This window comes from Pan troglodytes, chromosome 5, assembly GCF_028858775.2.
Source record: "Pan troglodytes isolate AG18354 chromosome 5, NHGRI_mPanTro3-v2.0_pri, whole genome shotgun sequence".
Taxonomy (NCBI): Eukaryota; Metazoa; Chordata; class Mammalia; order Primates; family Hominidae; genus Pan; species Pan troglodytes.
In genome coordinates, this window is record NC_072403.2 from 43235116 (window position 1) to 43258310 (window position 23195).

General features: G+C 42.1%; 1 protein-coding gene across 13 annotated transcripts in view; it reads left to right on the forward strand.

Moving 5' to 3' along the window:
- RNF8 (ring finger protein 8) overlaps positions 1-23195 on the forward strand; it is a 37284-nt gene that overhangs the window by 4280 nt on the left and 9809 nt on the right. The window contains exons 2-8 of one of the 13 annotated variants that reach the window (XM_063811828.1): positions 947-1106; positions 2211-2339; positions 10271-11005; positions 13288-13350; positions 16382-16471; positions 18692-18799; positions 22922-23126. In XM_063811828.1, the coding sequence (XP_063667898.1) occupies positions 2271-2339; positions 10271-11005; positions 13288-13350; positions 16382-16471; positions 18692-18799; positions 22922-23126 (1270 nt within the window). In that variant the 5' untranslated portion in view covers positions 947-1106; positions 2211-2270. 13 annotated transcript variants of the gene reach the window in all.

The window sequence follows — 23195 nt, forward strand, 5'->3', positions numbered from 1 at the left end:
GGTATGAGTTAAGACTAAAGAGTAGAAGGGCTCAGGACATTCAGGGTCTTATAGGCCATGGAAGGAAGTTTGAATGATTGGACAGTTTTAAGGAAAGAAGGAAAATGACCTGATTTAAAATTTTTACATTTCTATTCCAGTTACTATATAAAGCTTATGGGGGCTAGAGTGAGAACAGAAACAGTAGGAGGCCAGGTGGTTTGGACTAAGGCTGTGGCTGCAGAGATAGGAATGAACAGACTTAGGACATATTTGAATTATAGCCCATATAATTTACCAGTGATTTCAATGTGGGGATGAGGGACAGAGATGAATCAAAGATGGCTTCTGGGTTATGGGTTGAGTAGTTGGTTGGATAGTATTGTGAATACTGAGATGAGAGTTTGTGGGGAGGAATAGATTAGGTCAGTGAGTCGTGGTGGTCTTTGAGGGACTGAGGAGGACAGGCATTCTGAAAGATTTTAAAAAGAAGAGAAGAGGGCAGTTTTAGCTAACTTTGGTTTAAAGTTCCCAGTTAAGGTTGTGATATGGGACATTAAAGAGGTCGTTTGTGCACTAAGAAGAATATGCAGGGAGCCGGGCGCGGTGGCTCACACCTGTAATCCCAGCACTTTGGGAGGCTGAGGCGGGCAGATCACTTGAGATCAGGAGTTCGAGACCAGCCTGACCAACATGGTGAAACCCCGTCTCTACTAAAATACAAAAATTAGTTGGGTGTGGTGGTGCGTGCCTGTAATCCCAGCTACGTGGAAGCTGAGGCAGGAGAATTGCTTGAACCCAGGAGGCAGAGGTTGCAGTGAGCTAAGATCGTGCCACTGCACTCCAGCCTGGGTGATAAAGCAAGACTCTGTCTCAAAAAAACAAAAAAAAAAAATTAACAAACAAAAAAGAATAAGGGAATTCTGTGATCTGGAACTCAGAAGAATTTCATTTCCTTCCTTCACAGGGTTGTTATGAACTAGACTGGTCCAACAGGAAAGTATGATAGATGTGAACTGGGGCTTCTTTTCAACCTTTTCCGGAAGCTCTCAAGCTGTTCTTGTGGATAAGACAGAGAATATGTACTCCAATGCAAAGACTTTTGGTTGAATTATAACTGGCTGAAGGTATATCCAGATGGTGTGGGTTAATGTTTACTAGGTTTTCCTGAAAACTTTGCCTTTGGCTGCATCCCATTCTGTGTCTTGAACGAAGGTATAGAAGGCATCATCTCATAAATTTGGTGGAAGAGATATTAAGTATGTCTGATCTGATGGCAGATTAAAAATTCAGAAAGGTCTTGACAAATTGGTTTGATAGGCTGAACTAGCAAGATGAAATTTAATAGGAATCAATCTAAGGTCCTGCGCTTGAATCCAAGGTTTTCCATCCAGTTAAGTATAGAGCAGAAGAGACAGGACTTAGGATAGCATTTCTTGGAGGAGGGGGAGACCAAGAAATTTAATCATTCCTAAGTTCGAGGATACACTGGCAGTGTACTAGATCTGCTATGAAAGCTAATGCAATTTATATGCTCCAGTGATAATATCTAGAACTGGGAAAGTAACACTTGCGTTTGACTGTGTAATAGAAATTAAGTTTATTTTTCTTAATATGCCATCCAGGAATAAAGATAAACCAGCAGTCCTTTCACAGACTCATTAGAATGGCAAAGCCTCAAGCCCATCCCCTGGGAGTTAAGTTGAAGTAACTGGGAATACAGAACCAGGAAAAGAGAAAACTCAGTGTTCACTTTATATCTGTGACATTGAAAGGGGATTGGAGATTTCCCGATGGTGCCCAGGGCAAAGCCAGGGCCAATGGATGGAATTTACAAGGAGAAAGATGCCAAGTCAGAGACATTTTAAAAATTGGAGGGCCTGCCTTATGTAAAGTTACTGACAGTATTTATGCGTTGATGGGATGTGTAGAAAGAATTCCTCTATCTCATAGTCATTGAACCAGATGACCTTTCAAGATCTTGGCAACCCTGAGATACATGGATAACTCTTTTTCAGCTTTCTCTTGTTGTCACAACTGTTTGCCTTTTTCTACTTGGTGGTTCTCAAGACAGCTGAAGAGGAGATAGCTGATGCACTGTTTTGGTTCCACAGGTGTCTGGTTTCTTAAGTCAGGACCTGCATATGCTGCTGGTTGATGAGATTTGTAAAGGACCTCCCTTTTCAGCACAATGACTGATGGTATTTCTTGCATTGTTGTTGTCTTCCCAGGTGACTGTAGGACGAGGATTTGGTGTCACATACCAACTGGTATCAAAAATCTGCCCCCTGATGATTTCTCGAAACCACTGTGTTTTGAAGCAGAATCCTGAGGGCCAATGGACAATTATGGACAACAAGGTACAGGAATTCACAGAAGCCTAATGACTTTTATTTGTTTTTAAATTACTTTTTTTTTTTTGCATAGGTAATTCATGGTATAAAATTCAAAAGTATAACTTCTTCTTTCCTAGCCATCCAGTTCCCTTTTCCAGAGGCAGCCACTTCCATATGCTGCCAGAGATTCGATTATGCTAAAATAATTTCTCTTGATTTGGGTTGAAGTTTGTTACTTTGAAGAGAATACCTGAATTGGGGTAGTAGGTCCTATTCCAGAAACTAGACTAAGTTACTGGGCAAATAAGCCTGTTTGAGGTGAAGCTCCCAGAGACCCTGGGAATCTGCAGAATCTGCTGACGCTTCTGGAGTACACTTATGGCTCAGTGGACAGGGGGAGGAGGGAGAAACTGATCTGATTGCGCTTAGCTCCTTTCCTTCCTCACTCCTTTCAATCTGAGCAACCTCCCCTGGCCTTTAAAACATGTTTTAAATATTGGTGTTCTGAAGATTTCCTTTGAATAATGGGTTTTTCTCCTTTAAACAAATTTGAAAACCACTAGTTTAGTGGTAAATATATTGAGGGAGGTGCAATAGTATATGAAGCCCAGCAATTAGAAAGTACCTAATGTGCTGGGTGTGGTGGCACATGCCTGTAGTCCCAACTACTGGGGAAGCTGAGGCCAGAGGATTGTTTGAGCCCATGAATTCTGGGTTATAGTGTGCTATGCCGTTCTGGTGTCTGCCTTAAGTTCGGCATCAATATGGTGTCCTCCTGGGAGCAGGGGACCACCAGTTTGTCTAAGGAGAGGTGAACTGACCCAGGTTGGAAGGAGGGCAGGTCAAAACTGCTGTGCTGATCAACAAAGGGATTGCACCTGTGAATAGCCACTGCACTCCAGTGTGGCTGATATAGTGAAGCCCTGTCTCTATCAAAAAGAAAAGAAGATACCTAAAGTGCAGATATACAAGCACCGAGGAATGTGATGAAAATACAGACTATGAGGTGAGAGAAATTCTAACATAAACAGTTAATGTTTAGGAAGTATAACATGTCTTTAAGTGCCATTTCATATTGCTTCACTGCCCCAGTTAGGATTTTAAAGGTACCATTAGAAGGGAGGGTATCCCACAGGTCTGCCTGCCAGCCTCATATTGCGTGCATAAAACTGCTAGATTTAAGCTGTTGGAAAGTATCTTCCTGCTCTAGAATTAAGTTGAGTTGGCACTGTATTGAAGGAGACAGTACATAAATGCTAAGTAAATCAGTTCAGCACTTTTAGCAAGGCACCATGAGCAGGATAAAAATTGGCACTGAGATTATCTACTTTAACCCCTTATGTAGACAGATGAATCTGAGGCCCAGAGAGAGAAACTGTCTTGCCCAAAGCCTTCTCTATAATGAGCCAGGACTTAAGTTTCTCTGCTATGCCCTGTGTCAAGTACCAGTAAAGTATGTAAGCAATTTGCTATACTGGCTTTATGACGTCAAACAATTAATTATGCATATTTAAAATATAGCTGCAAGGTTTTAAAGCCTCTGTGATAGCGTATATCAAAACAGCTTAGGAAAAGATGTTTTCCTCATCAGAGTAGGCTGTATGAGAGTTAGGATTACAATATTATAGAGGTGAGTTCTCTGCTGCTGCTGCTTTTCTTAATTATGTGCAGTGTAGATGTGATCCACTTATGGGATTAGCAGATTTTCATAGGTTGGGAAGCCAACAGCTGATCAACTTCAGTGTTATTTGAATTTCAACCACAGGGATACAGAGGCAGCCTGTGCAAGATCAGATCATGACTGTGCTCCGGGCTCACTCTCCAGTGTTTGCTTTGTACCCTTCCTTCTAGGGTTGCTGTTATCATATGATTCTTCTCAGGTCTCAGTCAGGCAATAGAGAGGAAAGATAGGTTTCTTAACAACCTGTTTAAACTTTTTAGCTGTGATTGTTTGTGAGATAACTGATTTTTAAGAGAAGCTAGGACTGGGGTGTTTTGATGGAACAATTCTTACAAGTAAATCCCCCCTGCCCCCTGCACTTTTCTTTTGACTACAGATGCCCCCTTTCTGGCTTCCTCCTGGCATGATGCCATGGCAGCCCTCTTCTGCTGATAAGAGACCTGAATTTCAGCTGTAGGGTATTATTGCTGTGGTTGTGTTTGAAGTCATTTGCCAAATCTCTTTCAAGAGATAGGTGTTTCTAACAAGTTAAAAACTCAGAGCTGCATTCTCTTATCTGCTGGAATGGCCAGAAAGTGAGAGCTTAAGTATAGATACAAAAATTGCAAGAAATGTTATTTTGGTTTAAAATTGGCTTAAAATATAGAAAAAAACCTTGGAGGACAGCTAAGTCTGCACACAGTATGAGGATGGTTCTAGTTGTGTAGGTTTGGGTCAATTCATAAGCTTTTCAGATGGCCCGTCCTTTGTATTGGTATCCAGCTCTTTCAGAAAATTGGTTGTTTTAAAGTCACAGTATGAAATGCCTTAGAGGTTCAGTCACGTCTTACTTGAGCCTTTCCCATTCTTACCCTCCTCTCCTGTTGCTTTTCACCTGCTGCCTGGTGATTCCTACCTTTGTTCTTCTGCAGACTCTGGCATTTGAAGTCCCTGCTGAGTGTACTCTTACGTGAACAAAGTTTGCTGTTGGGGACAGTTCAGCTTCTGGTCCTCCAGCAACTAGAGCAGTGGTTATCAACCCTGTTTCCAGTTTTTACTCTCACCTGGGGCACTTTTTAAAAATACTGATGGTAGTACAATAAAAACGTTCATTCGTCAAAAAACACCATTAAGAGAGTAAAAGGCAAACTCAGAGGAAGATGTTTGCTACACATTATAGTCAATGAAGGGTTTATACTGAGGTATCTGCAGAACTCCAATAAGAAAAAGACAGATATGCCCTATTTAAAAATGAGCAAGAGACGAGCACTTCACAACAGGTTCTATCCAATGAAAAGTTGTTCAACCTCATTAATAATCTGGGGAATTTAAATTAAAACCATAATGGAATACCTCTACACATTCACCAGAGTGGCTAAAATTGAAGACTAGTGATGCCAGGTATTGGTAAGGATATGGAGCGATAGAATGTTCTTACCCTTCTGTTGGGAGTGTAAATTGGTACAATTACTTTGGGAAATTATTTGGCATTATTCATTAAAGTTGAACATACATATAGCTCTTGACACAGTATTTTCACTCCCTGGGAAACAGCCCAAATGTCCATCAACAGTAGAATGGATAAATTGTGGAATAATCTTATATTGAAACACTATACTGTAGTGAATATGAATGAACTACTATATCTAATAACATGGATAAACCTCACATAATATTGAGTGAAAGAAGGCTGGGCGCTGTGGCTCACGCCTGTAATCCCAGCACTTTGGGAGGCCGAGGCGGGCAGATCACGAGGTCAGGAGATCGAGACCATCCTGGCTAACATGGTGAAACCCCGTCTCTACTAAAAATACAAAAAATTAGCCAGGCATGGTGGCAGGTGCCTGTGGTCCCAGCTGCTCTGGAAGCTGAGGCAGGAGAATGGCATGAACCTGGGAGGCGGAGCTTGCAGTGAGCCGAGATCAGGCCATTGCACTCCAGCCTGGGGGACAGAGCAAGACTCTGTCTCAAAAAAAAAAAAAAAAAAAAAAAAAAAAAAAAAAAAAAAAATTGAGTGAAAGAAGACAGACACAAAAGAATACATATTATATGATGCCATTTATACAATGTTTAAAACCAGGCAAAATTTACATGTGCTGTTAAATCTGGATAGTAGTCACCTTATTGCCAAGGTGGCTACTGACTAGAAGGAGACACACGGGTTTCTGGGATGCTGATAATGTGGGGTTTGTTTTGTTTTTGACCTTATGGTAGTTACACTAAGATGTTCATTTTGTGACTGTTCATCGAGTTGGTACATTTATGATTTGTGCACGTTTATGTTTGCATGTTCCGCTTTAGTAAAGACTTTAAAAAATATATTGACGGATACATACTTAATACAATTGCTGAAATAAGACTTGATGATACCAAGTGCTGGCAAGCATGCAGAATAACTGGAACTCCTCAACATTCAAGTGTGAATATAAAATGGTACCTCCACATTGAAAAACTGGTGGTTTCTAAGAGTCAAATATATACTTGTCCAGTGATCCTATTTCTAGGTATTTACCCAAGATTAATGAAAGCTTATGTTCTCGCAGAAACTTGTATGTGAATGTTTCTAGTGGCTTTATTTTTTTTTGTTTTTATATTTTGAGATGGAGTTTCGCTCTTTTTGCCCAGGCTGGAGTGCAATGGCGTGAACCCGGCTCCCCAAACCTCCACCTCCCGGGTTCAAGTGATTTTCCTGCCTCAGCCTCCCGAGTAGCTGGGATTACAGGCATGCGGCACCACGCCTGGCTAATTTTTGTATTTTTAGTAGAGGTGGGTTTCACCATGTTGGCCAGGCTGGTCTTGAACTCCTAACCTCAGCTGATCCACCTGCCTCGGCTTCCCAAAGTGTTAGGATTACAGGCGTGAGCCACCACACCTGGCCTGTAGTGGCTTTATTAATATTCACCAAAAACTGGGAAAAAAAACAACTAGGGAATGGATAAACTGTGCTCCACCCCTACTACCTTCAATATTACTCAGCAATAAAATATAACAAACTGCCGATAATGCAACAGCGTGGACGAATCTCAGAGGCGTTACACTAAGTGAAAGAAGCAAGACTCAAAAGTGTAGATAATAAGATTCCATTTGTATTACATTCTGGGAAAGGGAAGAGAACAGATAAGTAGTTGCCTGGGAATGCGGGAAAGGTTGACTACCAAGGGGCACTGTTTCTTGATATAGTTACACAACTATATGTGTTTATATATAAATGTAACTTTTAAAATACTAATACTTAGTTCCTATCTCAGACCACTTAACTCACTCCGAGGGTGAAACCTAGGCACTGCTCTTTGTTTTAAACCTTCCCAGGTAGTTTTACTGTATAGCCAGGGTTGAGAACCACTGAGCTACATAAATTATCTAAAGCACTCCAAGAAAACATTGTCTTTTGGTTTTGAGTGTCCACTTTCCTCAATAACTGTTTAAAAGCAGCTGGACAGGGATTGAGCATCTAGTGAAGTAATTCCTGTCTAAGTGGATGTGAGTTATCCCACTTTTTTCCCATTGGTGGCTAAGAGACATCAGGCAGACTTTTCTGGGTATCATTTTCTGCTGCTAGCATTGTTCAAATGGGTAGTTATGAAAACCAACATTAAGAAAGCCTTGAACAGAGCATGATTATTTAAGCCATTGTATTTGAGATCATATCTGGCAGTACTTGATTGTTCTTGTACAGCCATGGGATTTTTGTCCTTTTCTAGTCTCCTTATATGAACAGACCTGACTCAGGGCTTGGTTTAAATTATACCACTAGATGTCACCAAGAAGTGATGAATGGGTAAATGTACAAGGATCCAAGGACAAAATGTGATGGGAGAATTTTGAGTTTACTTTCCAGCTTCTAAAAGGGCTCTGAAGGCAATGGGTTAATGCAGAGGATCTAATGGAGGGCTGCAACATATCGTGAAAGTTTGCCCCAGCTTCTGAGGGCAAACTTACTCTCTTTAGCTGTGGACTGTCAGAACTCAGAAGTTCTGAGGGCAAACTTCCTACTCTCTTTAGCTGTGGGCTGTTTCTGTAATCTTATTTATTTATTTTACCTTATCTTAGCTTTGGAGACTTCCTTTAAATTTCTGTACCTTGGCATTAGGTGGCCTTCTGTGTCTTACTACTTTTTCTGAGACCTTTTTCCTGTGTATAATCTAAAATCGACTGTCCTGCTCTAAAATTGTTCTCAGATAGATTGTTCTGGCTCCATCCCTCTCCTTTGTTATTTCTCATATGTTGTTTCAAAATTCAGCAAACCGTATCACTCCCCATAGTTTCTCAGGCTGAATAGAAAGAGTGTGAGGAGGTTTCCTAGATGAACCAGGTTAGGCCCAATGCACAGTGGGTTAAGACTAATATTTCTGTATGTATCTATGCCAGTCTTTCTTTCCGTGTAAACCAAGTAATGGAAGATAAAACTGGAAACAAGGGCCTAATGCCAAACCAGAGCTAAGATCTGATCTCTACTTTCCCTTTACCCTCTGTGCCTTGTGGTCAAGCCCCCTGTCCCTCATATTTGGGTTGACTGGAGATTTTTTTCTAGCTGAAAGTAGGTAGCTGTAGTTGCCAGTGTAAACATAAATCTTGGTCCCAATTCAGAAGTGAGCTTCATCTCTGGCCTATCCCCTGAACTTAAGTCCTTTGTACGGGTTAAAATGCTCACCAGTATATTTCAACTCTGAATCTTGCCTTTGTTTCAAGTCTATTTTAGGACCTATCATCTCCATTTAGCATCCCGTAGCTATCCCAGCTGCACATGATATTCCTTTGCATTTACAGGCTATGGCATGTAATCCCACATTTGCTTATTTGTGCCCTTGTGTTGTCTTTTCCACCATCAGCTGCTGAAAGCTTTCATGTCCTTTTCACTCAATATATTTACCTTGCGTGACATTGAGCATAGAATTGAAATGATTGTTGATGAATCAGTTGAACCAAGGCATAGTAATAGTAGTGAACACTTATGTAATACGATGCCCAGGCACTGTCTAAATACTTGCCATATGTTATCTCATTAAATCCACACAGACACCATGAGGGAGAGACTTATTTTCCTCCATTTTATCAGTGCAGTAACTGGGCCATAAAGAGGTCAAGAAACCTGGCCAACATCACCCAGCTGCTAAATGATAGAGCCACATTACAAACCCAGGCAGTCTGACTCCAGGATCTGTGCTCTTAACCTCAATACTATGACTTCATTAAAACCATAAAAGTAAATTTTTATTTTATTTTATTTATTTTGGAGACAGAGTCTCGCTCTGTCACCCAGGCTGGAGTGCAGTGATGCAATCTTGGCTCACGGCATCCTCTGCCGCCTGGGTTCTAGTAATTCTCATGCCTTGGCCTCCCAAGTAGCTGGGATTACAGGCACCCACCACCACACCTGGCTAATTTTTGTATTTTTAGTAGAGAGGTGGTCTCACTGTGTTGGCCAGGGTGGTCTTGAACTCCTGGCCTCAAGTGATCCGCACACCTTGGCCTCTCAAAGTGCTGAGATTACAGATGTAAGCTGCCACTCCCAGACAGTAAATATTTATTAAGCATTTATTCTATGTGAGTCATTGTGCTAAGTGATTTACATGCATTATCTTATTCATTCCTCACTGGAACAGTGTGAAGTAGGTACTGTACCATCCCTGTTCTGCAGACAAAACTGAGGCATGGAGAGGTTAAGTAAATTGCCAAATGCTATGCAGACTATGAACCCACATCTGAGTCCAGAGCTCCAGCTCTTAACCGCTATCCTGTATTGCCCATATACCCCTGTTGATATTAATTGGGTCAGATCCTACCTGCCATTTGACCCCAGTACCAGATATAGTACTCTCTTTTTTTTGGTTTATGTGTGCTTGCCTGCTTACCAGTGCGTTAAGGAACCACATCCAGAGATAGCATTTGAACCTACTTCGTGGACCTCACCCTTAGCTACTGCTTTCTTCACTAATAGCATTTTTTCTAGTTTTGGGACATTGCTCCAGTTTAGGTTAATAGAAGCTATCCAATTTCAGTTTCCTTTAATGCTATTCCATGTGTTTGAGTAAATTATCCACCAATAATAAGGTGATTCCTGCCTGTTATATGGCAGTTCTCTGTGGAGGCATGAATGTGAAATATAGGTAAAAAGCCAAAGCACTGCTTGACGAATGCTGTTTCTAAGGATGGTCGTTTATGAATCTTTCTTTTCTATTTGTTATCAAGAGTTTTCCTTCTGAAAAGGCAGAAGATTTTCCAGCAGCAGGAGAGAGCTTCCTTTAAGAAGACGAAAATCATGAAGCTTATTTCTTCTTTCTTTCACTTTCCCCAGAGTCTAAATGGTGTTTGGCTGAACAGAGCACGTCTGGAACCTTTAAGGGTCTATTCCATTCAGCAGGGAGACTACATCCAACTTGGAGTGCCTCTGGAAAATAAGGAGAATGCGGAGTATGAATATGAAGTTACTGAAGAAGACTGGGAGACAATATATCCTTGTCTTTCCCCAAAGAATGACCAAATGATAGAAAAAAATAAGGAATTGAGAACTAAAAGGAAATTCAGTTTGGATGAATTAGCAGGTCCTGGAGCTGAAGGCCCCTCAAATTTGAAATCCAAAATAAATAAAGTGTCTTGTGAATCTGGTCAGTCAGTGAAATCACAGGGGAAAGGTGAAGTGGCCAGTACACCCTCTGACAATTTGGATCCTAAGTTGACTGCCCTTGAGCCAAGTAAGACCACAGGGGCTCCCATTTACCCTGGCTTCCCCAAAGTCACAGAGGTTCATCATGAGCAGAAAGCCTCAAACTCTTCAGCATCTCAGAGAAGCTTACAGATGTTTAAGGTGACCATGTCCAGGATTCTGAGGCTGAAAATACAGATGCAGGAAAAACATGAAGCCGTTATGAATGTGAAAAAGCAGACCCAAAAGGGGAACTCAAAGAAAGTTGTGCAAATGGAGCAGGAACTGCAGGACTTACAGTCCCAGCTGTGTGCAGAGCAGGCTCAGCAGCAGGCAAGAGTGGAGCAACTAGAGAAGACTTTCCAGGAAGAGGAACAGCATCTTCAGGTACCACACAGAAGGGAAGGGCAAGAGTGGTCTTCAGGGGTGGGGCAGGCACTTCATGAGTCTCTGGCCAGAGTTCTCAGTTTCTGGGCCAGGTACCAAATTCTGAGCACCAAAGACAGGAAATGGAATGGGAACAGTAAACTTTTGAGATAAGGGAAGGGGATTGAGTAGAGGGTTAAGGCTTCAGCATGCTGATGAGATCAGGAGCCAGAGTTAGAGTGCCAAGATAGGGTAAAGTGACCAGCAGAGCCAGCCAGGGCATAACTCATCCCAGGAGGCAAAGCTGAGGCAACTCAGAACCAACATGAATTCAGGGGGAAGTTAGGTGAAGGTCAACATGCCACAAAACCACAGTATAGTCCAATTAAATCAATAGTTGTCTTCAAGACTTGTGTATCTTTGCTCTGTGGCCAAGGCCAAATCACTTAGTCTCAGGGCAGGTACAGGTCAGCTGGTTCCTCTGCCCTGGTACCTGACAGTTTGTTAGCTATAAAGGTTAGTTAACTCTGTAGCTAAGCCAGGAGGTGAGGGGCTAAAAAGGCAGAAAATGTTTTTGTTTCTATTTTGAGCAGCCAGCATGTGATGGGACAGATGCACCATGACTGCATTGTTGGGTTGAATGATAAACCACCTTCCACAGTGCCTATAGTAGGAAGGTAAAATAGTGACTGTCTTAGCTGTATAAAGGTAAGACCAAATGTGTTTCCATCCCTCAGTCATTTGCTTAGATGACAAGCTCTTGCACAAAGCTTTAGGCTAGAGCAGATCCCGTCCCTGCTCAAAATGTCATTTCCTATCTGGCAGGAACCACACATTTTGCTCCCACCCAGTTGCTCAGATAATATTGAATGTCAAGAATTCCCCATTGTTGACTTAGAACTCAGACGGACCAGTCACAACTAAAGTGAATAAGCTTTTTGTTTGGGTTGCTCAGGGTAAGGAACAGCCAGGGGTAGTGTTGGCTTATTTCTGAGCAATTTATAAATTTCATTCTGATCTCTGCCATCCCCTTGAACTGACAGTATTAGCAAAGGCCATGGATTAAATAGGTCTTTTGAGAGTATACACTGCTTACTTATGTGTACCTTTTTGCTTCCCTTATCCAGCCTAGACTAGTTCTTGAAATTAATAGAGGGTGGTTTATGTCTACGTGTTTAGTATATCACACCTTCACCAGGACAGAACTCTCTGTAAAGGCTAATATGTTCAGGAACAAGTTACTGTTGCTTAATATTTGTGGCTGCTCTGGACATGCCTCAAGGTATAGCTGCAAAATCTTTTTCTGTACCAAAATGTTAAAGGCGAAAGGATTGGTTTAGAGAATTTCTCTGGGTATGAGTTGGTCGTGTATATATTGCTCATAGTGAAGTGTATCTAGTCCCTTGTTTATCAGCTGCATCTCTCTCTGCCCACCAAGCCCTAAGGCTTTATCCTATCCCCTACTACTTGTTTAGAAGCTCATTAAACCCTTGCTCCTTCACACTTTTTTTTTTTTTAAGTACTCAAATTGCCTGGTACTAAGGAATTCTGGTGGTTATAAAGATGCTTACCAAATGGTTTTTGCCATTAAGGAATTTATCTTGTTGAGGAGGCAAGATGTTTCCTGCACACGATATAATCAGAGAATAGTTTTCAGTCAATATAGTAAATTAGAGAACAATTTCAAGTTGGCATATTAAATGGGTAGGTAATTCTTAAGGACAGAAGGGCCCAGAAGTTCTTTTGGAAGGTGCTGGACATATAGGTTAATGATCACCTGGAAAGCTTCCACATTGGAGGGGGCTGATGAGGAAATACAGCATAAGCTCAGGCAAGGAGAGAGGAGCAGCAGTGTATAAACTGAAGTGGTAAAGACTCAGAATGAGAGACAAGATGGCCAGAGTAGAGGGAAAAGAAGCATGCTAGATGTTGTGAGTGCCAGCACTGGGGATTACATCTGAGTTTAGGTATTTGGGGGCTCAGAAGTTCTCAGTTTACATCCTTTTGGGAATCATGGCGTTAGTCCATGAAGGAGGCTTGGACTGTTAGGCCATAGTATTTCCAGAACAACCCAATTGGTGGCTTAAAGCCGACAGTCCTGAAGTGTGCAGTATTTGAGCAGATAACTGCTCAAATTCTTTACTGCCAACAGCTTGAAGTAAAACAGGAGATTTTCCACCTGCTCCCTCACCCCTGTTGTTTCCAGATGCTCATACTAGCTGGTCTGCTCTGCTTGTTGCTGGATTGTGTTCCTTTTTTCTTTTCCCTGCAGAGAAACCTTCCATTTTGTTTTGGCTTTGCAGGGTTTGGAGATAGCGCAAGGAGAAGAGGACCTGAAGCAACAGCTGGCCCAGGCTCTGCAGGAGGTAACTTTGCCATAGGACTAAGATTATAGTGGGCTGTGGAGTGGGGAGCAAACAGGCATCACATGACCACTGGCGACCTCTGCTGCTTAGCCCATACCTCTGTGGCATCCCCAGTCTGTAAACAGAGCAGGTGGCAGCTGCTCACACCATCAGATCAGAGATTTGGAGCCTTACAAACATGCCAGACCTCAGCATGAAAACTTACATCTTTGTCTGAGCAGAAATTGCTCTGGTGAAGATGGAATGGAGCTTTAGCAGTTAAGAGGCTCTCTGGGGAAATGGCTCCACTTCTAGAAAGGTGAGGGCAGCAGAGGGAAAATGTGAGGTATGACTTGGCCACCAGGGCCCGTGAAGGCCTCTGTTACCGCAATGTTCCTGAGCTGTAGCCAACCAGAAACAATTCGGGAATGTTCCAGTTAAGCATTTTAGGCCAGGTTGAGAATGTGCAGTTTAACAATCAACAACATATATCAATTTATTGAAAAGGTAAAGCTCAACAGGACTAAAATTCTCCTAAAAGATTGCCTGTAATTTATTTAATTTAACCTGACTACTCTCATTTGATTATTTTTTTGTGTGCTCTTTTGCATCTTTAAAACCTACTATGTCTTCTACCTTGTATGTATTATGATTAGTAGTTTAGTGCCATTTAGTCAGGATGGTTCAAATCTCATTGGAGAGAGTGAGCAAATCGCATAGGAATTTGTTCAGGGGAATTTATCCTTTTATCGTAAACCTACTTCCCAACCTTACAGTGCTAACAGTCATACAGTATTGTAAGCACGACAGGGTGCCTGCCTTGATCTCCTTGAGGGTTGCACAAACAGCTTTGGAAAGAATTAGATGAAAATTAATTCAATCTTTTTAGAATTTTATTTTTTGAGCTTGTTTATTTTCTAGGGTGGGAGAGTAGGCATGTTTCCCATTTGGAACATTATTAAGTTAATATTCAGACATTGTTTTGAAATTGAAAAAGAATGTGGTTCTGCTAGTTGGAAATCCCTGAGGGATCACTGAGTACCCTGCACCCTCTCCTGAGACAGGAAAACACTCTTATCATTTTGCATGTGATACTTTTAGACCGGGCACAGTGGCTCACGCCTGTAATCCTGGCACTTTGGGAGGCCCAGGCAGGCGGATCACCAGAGGTAGGGAGTTCAAGACCAGCCTGACCAACATGGAGAAACCCTGTCTCTACTAAAAATACAAAATTAGCCAGGCGTGGTGGCGCATGCCTGTAATCCCAGCTATTCAGGAGGCTGAGGCAGGAGAATCGCTTGAACCTGGGATGTGGAGGTTGTAGTGAGCTGAGATCGTGCCATTGCTCTCCAGCCTGGGCAACAAGACTCCGTCTCAAAAAAAAAAAAAAAAAAAAAAGCGATACTTTTAGGTCATGGTTCTATACCATCATGCCTGGGGGACATGCCACTCTCATGCAGTGGTGGTTTTTTGTTCCACTATGCTGATACTTTTGAAAGCTGTTCTTTACCAGACCATTATAAAAACTGTTTTTATAATGGTCTTTTGTAACTGATTTCCTGTTTAAATCACATAATACCTTCCTCTCCAATCTCCAAGAAACTACCACATCTTTTTAAACCGAGTGATTCATAAGTTCTCAGGGAATTTGACTATAGTTAGAAATGGGTCCAGACCTTCTTCACTGCCCTAAGCAGTCTGCCAGTCTTTGCTTTGAGTGGAAAAGAAAATAAAAAGATGTGTTTATATACAGCTCAAAAAACTTCTCTGAATGCTTTTCATACCTGTTATTTTCTTATGAACACTGAGGGAGGAGGGGGCACCTATTTTCCCATTTCCTTTTATTTTTATTTTGAGACAGTGTCTCGTTCTGTCACCCAGGCTGGAGTGCAGTGGTGCAATCTCAGCTCACTGCAGCCTCCACCTCCTGGGCTCAAGTGATCCTCCCACTTCAGCCTCCTGAGTAGCTGGAACCATAGGCGCGCGCCACAATGCCCGACAATTTTTTTGTGTTTTTGGTAGAGATGAGGTTTCACCATGTTGCCCAGGCTGGTCTCAAACTCCTGAGCTCAAGCGATCCACCCGGCTCAGCCTCCCAAAGTGCTGGGATTACAGGTATTATGAGCTACCACGCCCAGCCATATTTTCCCATTTTATAGATGAGAAAGTTAAAATACACATATCTAATTAGTGAGTCAAGTTGAAGACCTAGGCCTTTTGACATAACTGCTTTTTTTTGTCAGGAGATCACACATTTTAAAATTTGGTTCTTGAATAATATCTTTTCAAAAATACTTACCTTTACTCCACCTTCTTTTAAAAAGAATTTGAGGTGAGATTCTAAAGTATAAGCTATACTTAAGCATGAGAGTACTCATAAATTATGTTTCATATATGTGGAACCTCTTGACATTCAGCATAGGCATTTAGTCACAATGAATGAGCTGTTAGCTCCTGGGTGTGCCTTCTTCCAGAAGACACTGGCAGGGTTCAGGCAGCATTGTCTTATGAGCATGTAATACGTGATTTGTAGAACAAATAGGTTAAAAATCTTTTTTATTTCAATAAAAATGACTATCTAATTCTGCTGATTCCCATTTCCTCCTGATTATTTCATAAAAGCTGCTTCCAGTTCTGAATAGCTTTTAATTACTTACTAGTTCTTAAATACTGTTCGCAGAATCACTTGGGTGGCTTTAAAAAAAAAGAAAAAAAAAAAAGCACATTTCTGGGCTCCAAGCCAAACCTATAGAAGTAGACTCTGGGACACAGTGAAAGTTCTTCAGTTGACTTGGATGGCCACCAATGTTGGGTTAGTTTTAGAGGCCCTAGTCCATTTGGTGGCCGCCTTCCCTAACTGCCCTCTCCCCTGAAAAAAGCAGCAGGTAGATAAGATAGCCCAATGGAATAAAGGTATTATTTTGAAATTGCCAATTTATCGATCCCTGAACCACAAAGTCACTAACTAGAGGGAGAGAACAGGCATGTTTGTGGCTAAAAGGAAGGATGCATTGTAGTTCATCCTGAGTATGTGTCTGCTATGTTTTTGCAGCATTGGGCTCTAATGGAAGAGCTAAATCGCAGCAAGAAGGACTTTGAAGCAATCATTCAAGCCAAGAACAAAGAATTAGAGCAGACCAAGGTACTGGAAAGAAGATGGAAGTTTAGAATTTGGTTAGTGCATGCAACTCAGCATTTTCAACAGTGCAGGGGTTGCTATGGAGAATAAAGAGAGAAGTTATGGCTGCTCCTTGCCTCTGGGGAAGTAATCTATAAAATTATAGAGGCCTATAGCAGGTTCTGCCTGTCAGACAACATCTATATCCTTCCCTTGTTCAGAAGCAAAATGCTGGGAATAAGGCACTTGCATCCTGCATTCTAGTCCTTTGTCTATGGTGGGTACTCCTTCAGGGTGTGTCACTGATACAGACTGAGGAATATTGTAGTCAAGAAATAGTTCCTCCTGAACTATGTAATTTGAATTACATAAAGTAAAGTGAATTACTTAATGCAATTTCTTCCCATGTCAAATCAGGAGAACTCTTGAATTAGGGGTTATAAACTTAAATGCCCACCAGGGCCAGACTGGTAATCAAAGTGAGTGAAGTGGCCTGAATGTAAGAACACAGTAGGTAGCTGTGCGGGCTATGGCTTATTGGATGGGGTACTTGCCCACACCCCCATCCCAGGAGGCAACTCTTCTCTGCTCAGCCAATTGTTGCCATCCAGAAGTGCAGGCCCAGTGTTGTCAGATCTTCTGATTTTTCCACAGCAGATGAAAGTCCAAATGTTTAAGTGAAATATCCCAAATTTTAAATATTGGCAACAACTTCAGCTTTTTGTGTGTGTTTTCTTTAATATGAAGGCCAAACTAAACAAGTCTGCAGGGTGGATCCAGTCCACAGGCCACCAATTTGCAACCTCTGACTTGAAATTAATACCTGAGTCTGACTGCATCTCTCATCCCACCCCCTCCATGTACCAACCTAGAACTGAAGGAGGGACTTGTTTTAGTTGGTTTGATTTCCTGTTTAAATCACATAATACCTTCCTCTCCAACCTCCAAGAAACTGCCACATCTTTTTAAACCCAGTGATTCATAAGTTCTCAGGGAATTTGACTATAGTTAGAAATGGGTCCAGACCTTCTTCACTGCCCTAAGCAGTCTGCCAGTCTTTGCTTTGAGTGGAAAAGAAAATAAAACAATTAAAAATGAGCCAGACACTCAAATATACCTCAAATGGCCTATCCTCTCCCCCTCAGGGGCTCTTAATGCTTTTTGTTTTGGGGATGAAGTGCTAAAATAAATGTCTGCTTCAAGAGAGCATACCTAGGAGCCTCCTTAAAAAGTGTGTCCACACGCAGTCTGACTTCTTGGGGAAAGCCGGGGAGATGGTACTGCAGGCCTCTGCAGGAGTGGGAAGTGGCAGGTATCATAGAGCATGGAGCCTGAAGGTAATTCAAGAGGCCTCTCTCCAGCCTTCTGCCTCCAGCGGTGTACCTTACTTTATAGAAAAGGCAGCTGCAAAGAACACAGCAACTTTATAACTAATTCAAGTTTCCTGCCTCTGGACTATTCCTGCCTCTTTTCTTGTCCAGTGAGTTTTTAATTGTTTGGGATAATCTTATGTAATGTCTGAACTACAGCTTGCTATAAACTACTTAATGTCCCATCTGGTCTTGGGTGGTTGGTGTGGTTAGTATGTCACCTGCATTTTTCTCATTTGATTAATTTTGGGGAAGGAGACAGAAACTGCAATGCAAATACTGAAAAAGTGGTGTTTTAGTCCATTCAGGCTACTACAAAAAAGACCCATAAACTGCTTAGCTTAAAAACAACAGAAATTTATTTCTCACAGTACTGGAGGTTGGGAAATCCAAGATCAAGATGCTGGCATATTTGGTGTCTGGTGAGGGCTGTCTTCTGATTCATAGATGGAGTCTTGCCATGTCTATCCCTACATGGCGGAAGGGGCAAATGAGCTCTCCTTGGGCCCCTTTAAGGCCACTAACCCCATTTATGAGCATGGAGCCCTCATGACCTAGTCACCTCCCAAAGGCCCCACCTCTTAATACCATCACGTTTGAAAATAAGTTTCAACATGGGAATTTGGGAGGAAGCACAAACATTCAGACCATAGCAAGTAGGAAGAGGAAAGAAAGGAGGTTAGTGCTCTGTATTAGAAAACAATTATTGAGAAACAATAAGCCTTAGGGAAAGTGTTCTATTCTTAATGTTGCTGCACCAGAATGAATCACTCATTAAGACTGAATCCTCTTCTAAATAATTGACCCTGCTCCCTTTCCCATTTTGCATTTTTGTTGGTTCTCTGAATGACAGGTAGGATTGTGTGTCTTGCAGGAAGAGAAGGAGAAGGTGCAAGCACAGAAGGAAGAAGTTCTTAGCCACATGAATGATGTGCTAGAGAATGAGCTCCAATGTATTATTTGTTCAGAATACTTCATTGAGGTAATTATGAACAGTTGCTCACCCCTTCTTTTTTTTTTAATTTTACTTTTTATTTATTTTTTTTTTTTGAGACAGAGTCTCACTCTGTCAACCCAGGCTGGAGTGCAGTGCCGCGATCTCGGCTCACTGCAACCTCCACTTCCTGGGCTCAAGCAGTTCTTGTGCCTCAGCCTCCCAAGTAGCTGGGTCCCTTACAGGCACATGCCACCATGCCTGTCTAAGCTTTTGTATTTTTAGTAGACATGGGGTTTTGCCATGTTGGCTAGGCTGGTCTCGAACTCCGGACCTCAGGTGATCTGCCCACCTCAGCCTCCCAAAGTGCTGGGATTACAGGTGTGAGTCACCACACCCAGCCAACCCCTTCTTATTCTCCCAACCCTGAATGAAGCCTGGGCTACACAGGCTGCTTCTACTATAGGGGAACATTCTGAAGAGATTTTCTTCCGGGAACTTATAACTATTTGATTTCAAAGTCACCTCTAGAGATGACCACCTCTTATTTGTTTTTATAATCTTCTTTCCCTTCACTGTCCTTTTTTGGCATTTCATCTGTTCTTAAATGTTTATTTGGTATGATTAACATTTTTAGCTGCAATGAAGCCTTTATCTCTTTGTTGTTGAGGAGAAAACAGGGCCAAATTAGATTTTGGAAGTATCAGAATAAAGCTGCTCAATAAAAGCTATTCTTTCTTTACTCTGAATGGGCACAATGCCGAGAATATGCTTATAGTGCAACCTTTTAAACGAGGGGGTAAACGTCATTAAAATGTGGTCACTTTGGGAATTTACGGCCCAAGTTGAATATATTTCAGGGACTCTGAGGCTCCTTATGGAAATGAAACCTCTACCATTTGTTAGCCTATCATATTTTTGCACTGGCTTATTTATTTATTTGACAAATGCTGCCGTTTGTGACCAGTTCACCTTAGACCACAAATGTTAAATTCAAGTTGCTAAATGACAGTGCTATTCAGACTCCTTTAAAAAGAAGGCTAGGTGCAGTGGCTCACACCTGTAATCCCAGCACTTTGGAAGGCCGAGGCAAGAGGATCACCTGAGGTTAGGAGCTCGAGACCAGACTGGCCAACATGGTGAAACACCATCTCTACTAAAACTACAAAAATTAGCCAGACATGGTGGTGTGTGCATGTAGTCCCAGCTAGTCGGAAGGCTGAGGCAGGAGAATCACTTCAATTTGGGAGGCGGAGGCTACAGTGAGCCGAGATCATGCCACTGCACTCCAGCCTGGGTGACAGAGCAAGGCATGAAAAAAAAGAAAAAGAGAAAGAAAAATGTAGGCCGGGTGCAATGGCTCATGCCTATAATCCGAGCACTTTGGGAGGCCAAGGTGGGCGGATCACCTGAGGTCAAGAGTTCAAGATCAGCCTGGTCAACATGGCAAAACCCCGTCTTTACTAAAAATACAAAAATTAGCCAAGCATGGTGGCATACACCTGTAATCCCAGCTACTCGGGAGGCTGAGGCAGGAGAATTGCTTGAACCCAGGAGGCAGAGCTTGCAGTGAGCCGATATCGCACCACTGCACTCCAGCATGGGTGACAGAGTGAGACTCCGTCTCAAAAAAAAAAAAAAAAAAGAAAAACACATATACACACAGCTTTCTTTTCTCAGGTGATCTTTAGGGAAGTTGGGTCTGTTAGCCTCTTGAAAAATCTCTCCTGGGCAGAACTGTTTCTTTTGCTCTGGGTCTGTTTAGACTTCAGATCGTAACTTCTCCCATAATTTCTAGTCATCTGATTCTCTACTTTGGAGAAGTTCTATGTTGTTTTGACAGGGCTTATGGACTCTATAAGAGGAAAACAAGGAACGGGGGTTGAAATAAATGATGAGTTAGCCAACCTGGAGCATCTGCAGATACATATAAGACATAAACAACTTGACTTGTGTTTTGTTTACAGAATACTGTCTTATCTACTCTACTGGTCACCTCTTAAAATTCGTCTCAGAAATATGTTTTATTTTATTTATTTATTTATTTGTTTATTTTTGAGACAGAGTTTCACTGTGTCGCCCAGGCTGGAGTGCAGTGGCGCAATCTCGGCTCACTGCAGCCTCCTCCTCCTGGGTTCATGTAATCCTGCCTCAGCCTCCCGAGTAGCTGGGACCACAGGCACCCGCCACCACACCCGGCTAATTTTTTTGTATTTTTAGTAGAGATGGGATTTCATCATGTTGGCCAGGCTGGTCTCGAACTCCTGACCTCAGGTGATCTGCCTGCCTCGGCCTCCCAAAGTGCTGGGATTACAATGAGCCTGGCCAGATGCTTCATTTTTATCAGATAGGTTTTCAGTACTGTTTATGAGAGCTTGTCTCATGTAATAAACACAATGTTTCCTAGCTTCTGTGCTCAACTTGGCATTTGAAAAATACGTAATATCTGTGTTATTTTGCACTGTTATCCTAAGAGCAGGAATGAGCATTTTTGAGCCTCAGAAAAAGTTGTATCTTAGGAGATGTACATAAACAAGAGTAACAAAGAAAAAGGTTTGTATTCTTCTGAGTGAAAAGGGCTCAGGCAGAAATTGACCAGAGGGATTACTCAGAGGAGCCCCACAAATACAGGCTTCCTTTTGCTTTCTCTCTTCATTGGCACATTACTTAGATATTCAGGTGTTGTCAATGAACCCACTACATTTTTACTTTTTTAGTTTCTTTTTTGCCCAGCATTTTTAGTTGCCTTCTATATTATTTTACTTTTTTAGTTTTAGAGATGATATCTTATATAATTCTGTATACTTAATATTTAGTATGTGTTCCCTTTCATATGTTAATTAGCAAGACATAAATTTGTTTTTCTTTTTAAAAAATTTGTTTTATAAAAGCATCAGATTGGTGGAAAATAATACTTTTTATTGTTTGTTTTTGTTTGTTTGTTTGTTTTTTCCAGACAGTGTCTCACTCTGTCGCCCAGGCTGGAGTGCAGTAACGCCATCATGGCTCACTGCAGCCTCTAGCTCCCAGGCTCCAGTGATCCTCCCACCCCAGCCTCCTGAGTAGCTGGGACTACAGACTGTGCCACCATGCCTGGCTATTTTTTTTTCCTTTTTTTGTAGAGATAGGGTTTCATCATGTTTCTCAGACTGGTCTCAAATTCCTGGGCTCAAGCAGTCCACCTTCTTCAGCTCCCCAAGTGCTGGGATTACAGGTGTAAGCATTCACGCACTTAATAGTCCTACTCATATCCAATAACATTTTGTTTGCAAGGTGGCCAGCCCACATTGGGAGTGTGGTCTAAGTTGGTGGTCTGAAAAAGACAAATCAGTCTGCCTGGAACCTGAGTCTGTGACCTTAACTTTAAGAAAAGAATTGTCAAACATAAAGCTTAAAATTTCCCAACCCAGGCCAGGCGTGGTGGCTCACACCTGTAATCCCAGCACTTTGGGAGGCCGAGGCGGGCAGATCACGAGGTCAGGAGATCGAGACCATCCTGGCTAACACGGTGAAACCCCGTCTCTACTAAAAATACAAAAAATTAGCCGGGTGTGGTGGCGGGTGCCTGTAGTCCCAGCTACTCGGGAGGCTGAGGCAGGAGAATGGCGTGAACCCAGGAGGCGGAGCCTACAGTGAGCCGAGATCGCGCCACTGCACTCCAGCCTGGGGGACAGAGTGAGACTCCATCTCAAAAAAAAAAAAAAAAAATTTCCCAACCCTAAAAACGATTTCTGCCTCTGTCACCCTGGCCGGAGTGCAGTGGTGTGATTTTGTCTCACTGCAACCTCCATCTCCTGGGTTCAAGCAATTCTCGTGCCTCAGCCACCCAAGTAGCTGGGATTACAGGTGTGCACCACTGTGACTGGCTAATATTCGTATTTTTAGTAGAGACGAGGTTTTACCATGTTGCCCAGGCTGGTCTCAAACTCCTGACCTCAGGTGACCCACCCACCTTGGCCTTCCGAAGTGCCGGGATTACAGGCATGAGCCATCATGCCCGGCCCAACCCCAAGAATGATTCTGATACTCTTTATAAGCCCTTAAGATGGGATTGTTGTTAATTTTCCATTTGGCCTTTGAAATTCACTCCTGTCCTAACTTTGAGATCACAAGCATCCTGAGAAAGTAAGCATGAAAGTTCTGATACGTGTGTCCACATTCCTATTGTAGGCTGTCACCTTGAACTGTGCCCACAGTTTCTGCTCGTACTGTATCAATGAATGGATGAAGCGGAAGATAGAATGCCCCATTTGTCGGAAAGACATTAAGTCTAAAACATACTCTTTGGTTCTGGACAATTGCATTAATAAGATGGTAAATAATCTGAGCTCAGAAGTGAAAGAACGACGAATTGTTCTCATTAGGGAACGAAAAGGTGAGTGGGTGTGAGAATTCCTACCCCTCAAGAAAGGACTTATTTACTTCCAAACTTCAACAAATATTT